The sequence below is a fragment of the Gekko japonicus genome, unplaced genomic scaffold, assembly GCF_001447785.1.
Source record: "Gekko japonicus isolate JY-2015 unplaced genomic scaffold, Gekko_japonicus_V1.1 scaffold135, whole genome shotgun sequence".
NCBI lineage: Eukaryota > Metazoa > Chordata > Lepidosauria > Squamata > Gekkonidae > Gekko > Gekko japonicus.
In genome coordinates, this window is record NW_015175359.1 from 1,038,933 (window position 1) to 1,052,324 (window position 13,392).

Below are 13,392 nucleotides of genomic sequence, written 5' to 3' on the forward strand. Positions count from 1 at the left end.
ATCCTCTTAAGTTAATGTATGAGTTGTTTTTTCTAAAGTAAAACCTCAGTATTCAGGTTAAATTGCCATGTTGGCACTTTGCGATAAATAAGTGGGTTTTGGGTCGCAGTTTGGGCACTCAGTCTCTAAAAGGTTCGCCATCACTGCACTAGTGCATTGCCCGAGGCGAGGAAGACTGGCAGTGTCTTCCTAACCCACCCACCCCCGTAGCTCAAGGGACATCACCTTTCTGCCTCTCCATTGGGGGGGGGGGGGGGGCTTGAGTGCCCTAAGCACCCTTGTTTGGATTTCCCAAATCTTCAGGCCAGCCTTTTAGAGGTGGTACAGTTATATAATTTTAGACTCGTACCTAATGGTCTTACGCCAGGGGATCCATTTTTGATAGTAACATATGCTTCAAATACAAAAACTATCTTTTTATGGGGCCCTCTGCTGAGCCCCTGTGTCAAGCCCCTGAACTTTGATCCTGAAATTTGGATCTGGCAGCAACACTATCTTACCTGAAGATATCTGAAGAAGTGAGCAGTGACTCATGAAAGCTCATCCCCTGCCACAAATTTTGTCAGTCTTTAAGGTGCTACTGGACTCTTGCTCTTTTCTATTGCTACAAACAAATTGGGATGCAGAGTGCATAGGAAGTCTTTTGGCTGGATGCAGCTGCCCTCTGGTTCTCCCTAAACTCTGATACTCCCAGCAGTGTGGCAGTCTTAAGGATGCCACCAAATGCTTGGTTGTTTTGGGGGCACAGACAGCACCGTTTTTTTACCAGCCACTTTCCTTCCAACAGCTTACCTATTGCACTGGCAGTGTCCCACAACAAGGCAGAATTTTGTCTGAAAAACCATTTGCTCAAACTTTTGCAGGTCGTTTTTTGGGGGAAACCAACCCTGATTTTTCAAGAGTTGTATGTAGGAATATTGCCGGCAATTTTATTTTAACTCATTGGTCTGCTTGTTAAAGAAGCCAGCTTGACTCCTTTTTGGAAAATCTGTGGCTCCTCTAGGCCTGAAGGTTACTACAGAGATATAAGATTTGAATTGTGGAAAGAGATGGACGGCCAGTGCAAGAGAAAGCAAGGAGGAAATAAAAAGGAAGAGGAGGAAATACGAGTCTGGAGGGGTGGGACCAGCATGATGTGTATTCACATAAGCTGTCATTCATTACAAATGGTAAGAATGCGCTAAAGCATTCTTGCTCTTTCACTTTCCCTTGTAATATTTCTCTCTAATCCTTTCTTGGTTGTCTGAAACGTTCTGTTTCTTGGAACAGTCGCTCGACGAGCTGGAAAACGAGAAACAAGAATACAGAAAGGGAAACGTCTTGACTTATGTGACTCTAAATGGTTAACAACTGCAGGGCATCATGGAAAAGGAGGTGGGGGTATGCAGATCACTAGCCAATGCCTGTCCGAGCCCTGGCATTCAAAATTGTGAAACTGACAAAGGGAAGAGAATCTACAAGTTAGGACAGCAAACTTTTTTTCAGGAGACTGAGTACCTGGAGGTAGGAAGAAGATTAGAGTCCATGCTCTTAACCACTACACCAAACTGGCTCTCTTGCTCCAGTGAGAAAGAATAAATTCCTTTGGTCGTTGGGTCCTGCTAGGAACTGTATGCGGGGAAAGGTCGTCAACTCTGGCTTGGGAAATTCTTGAAGATTTGGGGGTTGGAGCCTGGGGATGGCAGATTTTGGCAACGGGAAGAAGCTCAGCAAGGATGTGATTCCGTATAGTATACCCTCTGAAAATGCTACTTCCTCCAGGTGAAGTGCTCTCTGTTGCCTGGACGTCAGTTATCATTCCGGAGAACTCCATACCCCACCTAGAGGATGGGAACACTGACGAGGGATCAGGATGCTCTCTTCTTCTGCAGTCTAGTAGAACTTGTTGCCCTAGTAGGATTATTGCAGATCTGGTCTGCTTATAGAGCTTATCACCCAGTCACCTCTATGTCAGGTGAGATGGGACCATTTTTCCTTCCCAGCGATGGCAGTTTCAGAGAGGGACTGAGCTCCCCCTCCCAATGTAGATTCCCACTTAGAATGGATTCTTCCTAGCAGTCTCTTGGTGGTCTCTGCCCTCCCCCCCATCTTATTCTCCCCTCCAAGGAGCCAGACAGGTACCCAACTCTGCCTGTTGCTAAGCAACACCTCACAGACTCTCCACAAAAGCACTCCCTTCACAAAGGCAACGTTGTTAGATCTGTCATTTCTTAAATAATTATGGTTATTTATTATTCCATATAATCAAATTATTAACTAGATGATAAGGATCATTCCAGTGGTTTTCCTTTGTCATTGTTCAAGTCATGGAAACAGAGGGTAGAAGCGGATTTTCAGTCTTCTCTGGGTAACCCTGGTAGAACAGGGATGTGTGTATTCTATAAAGGGGGAGGGATACTATATTATATTGGGTGCAAACAATCTTACACTTTTTTAAAAAGCAAAAGCTCTGATTCTTCAGGTGCTGAATTATTCCTACAATCACAGATATCTTTGAAAGCCTAGAGGCAATGATTGGTAAATTCTTGGAAAACAGAGGAATTGTCCAGTGGGATTTAAACTGCAGGGGTTTTCCTGTTTTTCAGGACTTCTTGTGATAACCAGACTAATATGCAATCCTATTTCACCCTTCTGAACCCATTAACTTCAGAGGACTTAGAGCAGTGTCACATTGTTTAGAATTATACTGTAAATGATAGAAAATCGAGAATCAATGCAACATTGCTTGATTTCATAATATGTACCCATAAGATCTAACGTTTTTTGGTTGCAGGTTTTTTGCTGCTGCAGTTTTTGTTGTTGCAATTTTTTCCTGTTGGTACCTAAGACAGAATATTGTGTTTTAAGTGAAACTAGACCCAGTCACTTACCTATGATTGATTTGATTCGATTTACTGCTGTTCAGGAGAAAGTCTGGTATGGTGTTATCTGCAACAAGTGGATATGTTTTTGGAGGACAGTATTCGCTAATATATCTGACAAATTGCCTAAAGGTAAAGGTAAAGGTTCCCTTGCTCGAAAGCCAGCCGAGTCTGACTCTAGGGTTGCGGTGCTCATCTCCGTTTCAAAGCCGAAGAGCCAGCGCTGTCCGAAGACGTTTCCATGGTCATGTGGCCAGCATGACTAAACACCAAGGCGCACGGAACGCTGTTACCTTCCCACAGAAGTGGTACCTATTTATCTACTTGCAATTTCTTGCTTTCGAACTGCTAGGTTGGCAGGAGCTGGAACTAGAGACGGGAGCTCATGACTAAATACCTCTGGTATGTTCTTTCACAGTTTTAATTCTTCTGATGAGGTCATTGGGCCCTGGAGGGATTTTCTGAACAGGTTTCAAAAAGAATACTTTCCAAGTACTTTTAGAACCTGCCAGAAGACTGAATTGCAACATCTTTTCTGGTCAAGGAATACTCCCAATAATCATGATTTGTAATCTCTTGATTATAGGAAACAGGTGTGCTAAAGAGTACAGAAATGACAAAAGACTGTAGGTACTGATGCTGGTATACAGAAAAATCCCAAAACAAGAATTGTGTAATTGCTTTTTATTCAGCCCAACCAAAATATCACACAGTAGTAAGCTTTCAAGCACTCCAGAATTCTTTATCAGGCTGAATGTTCAGTTAAAACAAAAGAATGGGGTAAAGGAGAGAATAAAATCTTTTACATTTTTGACAAGCCTTTATTGGCATATGTATATACATACAATAGAATAAAATCTTTATTAATGTTATATGGCTAGCTGAGTTACTAAAAGTTAGTTTTAGGGTTTCATGGAATATCTCTTCAGGTTCATAGCTTTATAAAAAAATTTTTTAAAAAGCCCCACAAACCCAAGATAAAAAAGAGGTAAAGATGTGGCTAGTAGGAGCATGTCTGTAACAGGAGACACTGTTAAGAACATCCATCCAAAAGCGGTTTGTAGACTAATGATGTTAGACTTAATAGACACAACTAATTTAAAGAGTGTAGCCTTTCTTTCTGCAGAACCCATCCTGAATCGCTATGAATCCTCCTGTCCACGTTTACTCGGGTAAAACCCATAGATCTTTCAGAAGCAGCACTTACAGCAGCCTGTTGCGCGTTTACTTAAAGAGTAAACACGCAACAGGCTGGTGCAGCGGATCAGTGGGGGGAGGGACATTCCGTAAGTATCAGTTAGCCTTGCCCTATGAAAACTAAAGAGCCAATCAATAAATGAAATCCACCACGAATAAAAAAAGTTCGTTCTGTCTCTCCAGGAGGAGTCTTCATTCCTCTGCACAAAAACCAGCGAGGGCAAAAATCTGAAGACGGGAAGAGCCTCAGCGACGGCAACATGACTATGCTCTCTGGTTTCCGGGTTTCTCATGGCGCCCGCAGAAACGGTTGTCAAGAGCAACGCGCGACGCCGTTTTTTCCCCCGGCGGCCGCTGCGAGAGTTTCAAAAAAAAAGTCGACTCGGCTGCGAGGGGCTTCGACGCGTCCATGTTCCATCGAGAGGGGGCCCAGCCAGGCCTCGGAAGGGCGGAGAGGGAGAGTGGAGGAGACTAGAATTTCCAAGGAGGGGGTGCATTTAATGGACGCCTTAACTGTAGTTTCTTAAAAAGAGGGGAAGACGTGCTGTGTAGGGGCTGGGGATCTGTGGGGAAGCCGCAGTCAGGACAAACAGCTCCAAATGTGGGGCGGGGAAAGAGGCCTGCAGAGACGCACTAGTGCTGGGGAGGAGCGTTTAGAGTAAATGGGATTTATCAAGGTGGTCCCTGGTAGAGAGTTGTAGTGGTGGCTGGGTTGTCATACAGAGTGAAACTTCAAAGAATGTGTATTTGGGAGGGGGAGAAGTCCTGGGATCTAAATTTAATAGTCTTTAAAGAAAAGAGGGCTGAAGAGCAGTGTTCTGATCTTGGGGCTAAGTAAAAGTTCCTGTGCAGTTTCAAAGAGAAATGATTAGCCATGTGGCTGTGTGAAGGTACTGGTGTCAGAAGTGGATCTGAAAGCATCCCAGAGTGTAACAAGGTCTTCATTGTGGCAGGTGCTGCTTTCTGGGAACAGAGAAGAGGCAGATGAGCTAGCCTTGGCTAGAGATGCTTGAGATATCAGAAAGCGTCAACCAATAGCCTTGTTGCATGATGCACAGAGACGCTGATGCATAAGGTTCCATGCAGTGTCTTGATCTGATTAGAGAAGTTTGGCTGCTTTGTGCACGCCTTGGATGATGCAGTTTTATTCACTTCTTTCATGTCAGAGCTAGGTGTGCAAAGAGCATACATCTTTGCACTAATCCTTGTTAGCCAAAAGATAGTATGAATGAGGTTTGCTTGTCTTATGCTTTTTGCTAGCTGGCTCAACCCAAAAAAGTAAGAGCAATTCTGCAGTCACTGCCTTGGAGGCTGCATGGGGACAGGATCAGCTATAGCTGGGGCCTGTTGAAAGAGCTGTTTGACAAGACGGCTGAGCAGCGACACAAAGATGCCGGCAAACCCAAAAACAGACCCTCGTTACTTTGTCCTGGTCAAGCCTTTGCCCATCCCAACCCAGAAAGGTCGGAAGGTCCAGGCACGAAGCAGCACCGTCTACAATTGCTGGGACAACACAAGAGAGCAAGTTTTCCGGGAGAACTATCACAGGAGGGCCAAACAGCTTACGCAGCAAGGCTACTTTACCCCCAGTTGGAGACCTTATCAAGATTTTGGAGAGCCTCTTTACCTCGAACCAAAGAAACTCACCCTCCATGGCCTGGGACAACTGCCCCCGGTAGGTGTGCTGTTCTTCCAATATTTTTCCATTTTGGGGTGTTTTCGATAGTAGTTATTGGGCCTCCTTGTGGCAAGGATGTTTTGTTGGAAAGCATCAGACCATAATTATTAAAAGACCAGACAAAAGGTTGGCCTGGAAACAGGCCCTCTGTCGCTAAGATGGCGGTGATCGCACCTTTGTGGTATACTAGCCTCCTCTACTCGTAGCTACTTTCTTCTGTGGAGGTGCTTTAGGAAGGGGGAATTTCATGCAAATGCTCCTTTGCATCCTGATTCCACTTACTCCTCCAGACCTCCACCTTGTTGAGACCCCAAGGCTTCAGTGCTTGAGGCTGGGACCTAATCTAGTGAGCCTTCTTTGCATGCTTTGGCCTCAAAGTTCTCTTTAGGTTTAGAGGAAGTAATGGTGCCAGCTACTGTGAGTGGCAGGCAGTATGAAGTCTCTGGATTGGTCAGCTCTGGAATAAATACTAGGAGCATGGCCTTCTGCTTCTAGCCTTGTGGATCTCTTGGGTGGTCCTTCAACCATGAACTTTGATATGGCCACCACTGGTGCCAGCTGGCCCTGGCATCTCTCCTGTGACTAACAGAGTTGGAATACTTTTCAGAACACAGCGTTTCCAGTCTTGGAGTGTTGTCTTGGGCAATATCTTTTTGTTATACCCCCCTTGCCATTCTGGGGCTGCCCCAAAATGGCCCAACGGAGCCATCTGAGCATTTGTTTAAGAACTGTGAGATGTCCCAGTTTGGTTTTAGAATCATGCTGCCTTCTCTCCAGAGATGGGCACATGTTAAGCAGGCAGTTCTGATTCATTGCAAGTCAAGGAATGCTGCTTCTCAAACAGCATTTTGGTTACCTGACTGTTTCCAAGCTCTGTGTTTTAAAAGGTCTGATCTGATTCTTTAGCAAGGCTCTGCGTGTGTGTTTGGAGAGTTAATTGCCATGGCAAATTCATCTGCCAAACCCACAGGGTGGCTTGTTGACTTAAAGAAAAGAGACCTTTTTTTTTGATCACTCAAAACAATTCTGTCCTTTCCAATATGTACTTCCACTGTTGCCCCTGCCCTGCTTTCTACTTATAATAGGACTCCCTTGGGTAATTATGTGCTGTACATAAAGCAGATGTGCAATGAGATGGATAACTGTATCCACCCACAAAGAAACCGTAGAAGAAAATGAAGTCATTGCTGTTGCCAGCATTTGCATTAGTGTTATGTGGCTCCTGTAGCTAAAGACCTTCAGGGGCTGCTGTTAAAGATTGCATAGATACCTCCCTGTAGACTCCAGGCTGGCAGCTAATCTATGCAGAAGGGGGGAGTGGGCAACAGGGGCTTCACTTCTCATAAGCCCGCAAGATACTGGCAAAAGACATTTTAACCCATTTCTTCGCAGTGTGATAGCAACAGAGGTGCCTCAGTTGTGTTCTCCCATAATGCACTTCAGTGCTTGCGCATCTCTTTACCTTCCTTTGTCTTGTATAGAGGAGTGGACAGCTGAGGTGCATATAATGCTGAGGGCTTCACCCAAAGCCTTTGCGGCAGGTCCTTGGCCTTACTCTGAGCTCACACGGGAGAAAGATGCCGAGCTGTTTAAGGGGTAGAGATCTAGGGGTCAAGAGCTATGTTGGGAGCCCTGATAAGAAGGCCTTGTGGACAGGGAAATTAAAGTGGAAACCGGGATTTAAAATTTTCATTGGTTTCATGCCCTTCCTTGTGTTTTCCTTCCTTGCTTTCTGTTCTAGAGGGGGCGCTACCATGCGTAGATAAAAAGTTGCCCACCCAGAATTCTTCCTGAAAGACTGTCACTGCTTTCACACACGTTGGAATAATGCGCTTTCAGTGCACCTAACAAATAGCTTGCAACTGGATCCACTTGCAAATGGTTGCTAAAGTGCATTGAAAGTGCATTATCTGACTTGTGTGGAAAGCAGTTGAGTTAAAGGAAGGAGCTGTGGCTTTCATCAGTGATAAAACACTTGCTTTGCATGCAGATGGTCCTAGGTTCAGTTCCCAGCAGTTACACGGATCAGGCTGTGAGTGAAGTGAAAGCTCTCTATGTGAGCATCTGGAGAGCCACTGCCGGTCAGAGTGGACAGTACTGACCTTGATAGACAAAGGCCTGACATGGTATAAGGGGGCTTCCCGTGACTTAAAAGCCTCACTTACTGAATTCTCCAAATGGGTATTCTCAGCCTGGAAAGGGTTTTGCTTCTATCATCGCCATAAACCCACTGGGCATGTCTTCCTCAGGCTCAGTTTCCTGGTCTGTTGAAACTTGGAAGTAACCGTGTTTCCCGCATATGATTCTTGTGTGGATTAATGCCACCCCTCCCCCCCAAAAGCTGTCAGACACTTTGCTGAATATAGAGTTGAAGAACTTTTGTTCTATGGTAGACACGTACTCTGGGGATCCTTGGCTGTTGCCATGGCTCCATGGGAAATGTGACTGAGCATATCTGCTGCAAATGTATCTGTTGGTTTTAGATCGGTTTAACTCTGTCTTATAAACGGACACATGCCGACCCTCCAGCATTGGATTCAGAATTCCTCCTGGGCAACCGGGCAGGGAAAAAAGGTTCTGTAATTTCAAGAAGGTGCTTCTTTTTTCTTTCTTTCAGGCCACTAATGCATCTCATGTAAGCAAATGCTAGGTGGGAGATAGGCTGATTAAAAGCCACTACCCCCTCTCTCTTTTTATTTTTGCAAGGTTCCTACAGAGACTCCTGGGAATGGAAATTTGTTACAAGGGTTAAAGAGTTCACTCTTGGTGATCCATAGTCATCCTCACAGAACTGCAGTTTCCAGAGTTCCCTTGGAGAGTTGTTATTACACCAGCTTTAAATTTATGTACACGTTATGTTCAAAGGCCTTGTATTCAGCATCACTAAATCAGAAGCACAGGAGATTTTTTTTGGGGGGGGTTGTTTTCATTCACAGAGCTATTAGTCTCATGTTTCACTGTCTTCTTCTTGTGATGTCTCCTGTGCTTTGTGATATGAGGCTAGAAACGGGATGCTTGGAGCTGGTGACAGCAGAGCCATCTGCCGGATCAGGGCTCTTTCAATCGCCCACCAAAGTTGGGCTCCGCACAATTGGCATACATTTCCCCCCCTGACACTCTTGATCATTTGTTTGGTTTGATTAAAAGCCCACAGTTGTCTGTGGGTGAGGTTTAGAAGTGGACGGGGGAAATGAAATAATTTTTAAACGATCATCAGAGCTATTTGTAGTGGATGGCTTTGTCCTCCACTGTTATCCACTGTTATCATGCAGCAAGCTACAGCAGCTAGCAATGACAGTTAATGATATCCAAGTTCACAAAATCCATGCCCAGGTTCGCTTTTTTCTTCTCTGACCACCTTGCCTCCCTTGGGGTAAAAGGCACTGCCCTCGGTTGGTTCTGCTCGTTCTTCCAAGGACTCTCTCAGAGGGTTGCTATCGGAGAGGAGATGACTACCTGATGAGACTTGAATTGTGGGGTCCCACAGGGTTTGATCCTCCCTCCGGTGTTATTTAACATGTGTGTGTTTGTGTGTGTGTGTGCACCCTCTTGCTTAGTTCGTCAGGTTTGGAGTTGGGTGCCATTGATCTGCTGTTGACAGTCAGCTCTTCCTCCTGCAGGATAAGCAGCTGGCAGCAGGGCTCTCGGCACTATCCCAATGCCTGGATGCAATAGCCCAGTGGTTAAGAGGGAGCTGGCTGAACTTGAATCTATCCAAGACATAGGTCATGTGGATGGGAAAGACTGAGATGCTAGCTGGAAGATCACTCCTGAGACTTGATGGTGTCCAGATGACAGCTGTAGACTCTGTAAAGAGCCTCGTGATGTTGTTGGATTCTGCGCTATCATTGGGTGAACAAGTGTCCACGATAGCACGGTCAGTGTTTTTTCACCTACGCCAGGCATGCTAGCTGCCTCCTTATTTGTGGGTCAGACCTTGCCACATTGATCCATTGCAACAGTCACCTCCAGATTGGACTACTGCAATTCACTCTATGCGGGGCTACCCTTGAAGACGCTTCAGAAACTGCAGGTGGTCCAGAATGCAGCTGCCAGGTTGCTGACTGGAACATCACGGTCAGCTTATATTACTCCAATTCTGCAGCAGCTGCACTGGCTCCCAGCTCATCTCCAGATCCAGTTCAAGATGTTCGTGTTAACCTTTAAAGCCCTTAATGGTCTGGGACCCTCATACCTATGAGCCTGCCTCTCCTGTTACAACCCCCCCTCCCTTGGGTCAGCATCTAGGGGCCTCTTGCAGGTGCCTGGCCCCAGGATGGCTCAGTTAGCTGTAATCAGGGGAAGGGCCTTCTCAGTTGTGGCCCCTACCCTGTGGAATGCACACTCGGACGACACCCATACCATGCCGGACTTGTTTACTTTCCGCAGGGCGTGCAAAGCTGAATTGTTTAGGTTGGCCTTTGGAGGGTAACCACATGTGTGGGCTGTTTTAATGGTGTTGTGGTGACAGCCACATATTTTAATATTTTAATGTTTATATTTTATATTTGTTATTTGTTTTTTATGTTGTTTCTACCTTATTGGTTTTAATGCTGTAAGTCGCGACAAGATCCTTCAGGTGAGCGGCGACTCAAAATATAATAAACAAATAAATATTGGGAGAAAATAACTCTTTTCCAAGTAGCCATTTACCAACACATTGGAACTTTTTAAAAAGGATGTGTGTTTTCAGGTATCCATGGGTGTTTTCCTGACCAGCTCTGCCTCCTGTTCTGTTGCATGGATACAGTTGGTTCTGGGTCTGTATAAGCACAGGGAGCGTGGCATCCTGGAGCCATTTTGCCGTTGCTGACAACCTTCAGCTACAGAAAGGATGATATTGTCAGATCTCTGGCATGAACTGGGTGGCCCTAACTTTAGTGAGTTTTTTTGAACGGAAAACTCAAGAGGAAGGTTTCCAGAGCTTTCTCTTCCCCACCAGCTTTTGGAGTCTGGTTTCAGAAAGAGTTCAGCTGCTCTCCAGTTGGTGTGTTTGTGTTTCTGCCAGTTATTTTAGAGGTTCCCATTCTTGCTTTATCCCAGGCCAAGCCATTTTGTCACAACTGATATGTTAGAATACCAGTTCCGGGTGGCACAAATTTTGTGCTTGAAAATACGTTTCTAAGTACAGAAAGTCATGTCTGGAGCACAGAACCGTACTACTCTAAATTTCTTGCCTGTCCTTTAACCGCCCTGCCTGCTTTTCTTTAGGTGCTGGATTGTATGCTGTTCCTTTTTGTCCCTATATGCAGTTTCATAATGAACCATCAGGTCTACCATTCTGATACTGAGTTTTCTGTCTTTTTTTTAAAAAAGTGCAAATGGACATTGCCTCAGAGTGTGGATTTGTACATTCTATGACTTTCTAGCATTCCTTCTGTCTTGTCCTCAGTTTCTGTGGTGTTACTCAGTTGGTTTCCCTGGTATTGCCTTCTTGTCAGTTAAGGGTCCGGGCCTATCCTGGTCATCCCTGCATGGAAGCGTTCAGGGCTGCGAACAACTTGCTCAAGGGTATGCAATAATCCTCTAGCAGAGCTGGGACTTGCATCTCATTCTACCTGTGGGAGGGTGGCTTTGCCCTAAGTCCCCGCTCCCTCTTTTTTTGGCCTCCCCTGAAAGTATCTGCCTCATCTTGTTTATCTATCTATCGCATCTGTATTTGTCATTTCCCCCGGGATGCTCAGGCAGGCATATTTCCCAGCGGCCCTTGCTTAGGCTGGCAGCTAGTGACTTGCTGCCCACGGAGATTTGCAGCTGAGTGGATATTTGAACCCAATCCATGCCTAGCATTCTGTCCACTGTACAAAACTGGTGTCACACTGCCGATTCCATTGCCTTCTTTCCCCTTGTTGCTCTTGCCATGTCTCTGGTTTCCTTAGCAACCCAACGGGGAGGCAGCGACCCAGCATCTTCTTGGGGGGCTCCCTTCAGGCAACCGTCTCACTTCACCAGCTCAAGAGGCCTCAGCCTGTCACTTTTAAGCCAGCAGAGAACTAGCGGGAGCTGCCCAGTCATGGATGCCTGACTTTGCAATGCCACTTTCGAGCATGGCTGGGTTAGAATGGCCAGTTGTCCCCACTGTGAATTTTAAGAAACTGTAATTTCCCCCCCTCCCCTACGGGGGTTTGCTAAAGATGATACTGTCAGTGAAAACAATGTTTTAATGGCTGTGTGACATGAAAGCCCTGAGACTAATGGAACACAGTCTAGAAATCGAAGCTGAGTGAATGTTTAAGGCTTCTAGACTGCAATTATGATATAGTCTCTGCCTGCAGCTGTCATTACAATCACCAAATGTCAGCAGCGATTAGTTCTCTCTCGGAAGGTCAAATAACAATGGCGAGGACGTCAGAACAACGATAGTGAGCTCTACTGGCGGGCAAAGCATGGGCAGCCCTTTGTTTTTTTCTCTTAACGCTTTAAACTTGGACTTAGTAAAAAAAAAATATTGTTCTTTGAGTGTGTTGGTAGACCCTTCCAGGCTCAACAAGCAAGAGGTTACTTCTGGCAGAGTTCTTTGAGATTTTTCTCTGCTGGAGCTCCACTTTCAGGACTGGCTCCAAATTCTGATACCCCGAGTCAAGATTTGTCAGCAGGCTATACTAATGGGCATGAAATGGAAATGGGTGAAGCTTACAAACCAAAGAAGAGTTTTAAGTTGCCTCCCGCCACCCTGACTCCTTCGTGTAATCCTGGTTCTTCCTCCCTTCATCACATGCATTAAGTCCTGGTTCCAGAACAGCTCAGTGACTGATCCCACCACTTCAGCTCACTACTGCTTGAAATAGGGGTCTATAAATCCTGCATGATTTCTTTAAAGAAGTCATACTTTTCAACACATGATACTACACATGATCTTAGCCAAAAGGCCAAGAAACCCCGAAGCAGAACACTGATCAGCAACTCCAGTGAGGATCTGGTTCGAACAGTTATCAGTTGTTTCTGAGCTGCTTCTTGGAGATACAAGCTAGTGTGAATGCACCCTAATTTGCCTGTGTGACGTCTGTCATCTTCTATTTAATCATATTTATATTCTGTAGTCCTCATCTACGTGAATGTTGCAGTTAGACTCTTTGTATGGTTATAATCTTTGACCGTTCCTAATCTAGAGAGAGAAAAAGAAAGGTTCATAGGATTTGATGTATTCCAGTTTGGGGAAATTTATGTTTCTGTAGAAATGAATCTTACTGTTGTTAACATAAATCATAAACTATAATGCCCAATAAACACATTCATAGTTTTTTAAAAAATCTTAAAATAAAGTCATACAACATGCAATAATATAATTGTTATATAGTGAATATTAAATAACCCCCCTCTTTTCACACTTTCACACTTTTTCAAACACTTCAGATATTTCAATATAATTCATATATAGCATTTCAGTCTCTTCTATCTTCCTCCCCAGTTATTAAGTAAAGTGTGAATAGTAAGCTTTCCATTTCCCTTGGAATTCTTTGATCAGCTGTTTATTTACATAACTTGTTAGTTTTGCCTTTACTGCATATTCAGCTAATTTGTCTTTCCAATCTTCTTGCCTTGGGTACTCTTCTGCTTTCCATTTTGTTGCAAATGCAACTCTGGCTGCTGTTATCATGTATCGAAATAATTCTTCTGAGACTTTTTCAACATTCTCAGGTAAAATACCCGATAACA

General features: G+C 44.8%; 1 protein-coding gene across 1 annotated transcript in view; it reads left to right on the forward strand.

The window, feature by feature from the left end:
* The first annotated feature begins 5,448 nt into the window (after positions 1-5,448).
* The window catches only part of CCDC60 (coiled-coil domain containing 60), a 60,652-nt gene continuing 52,708 nt past the window's right edge, over positions 5,449-13,392 (forward strand). The window contains exon 1 of the mRNA XM_015425295.1: positions 5,449-5,733. Within this exon, the coding sequence (XP_015280781.1) occupies positions 5,449-5,733 (285 nt within the window). The remainder of the gene's footprint in view (positions 5,734-13,392) is intronic.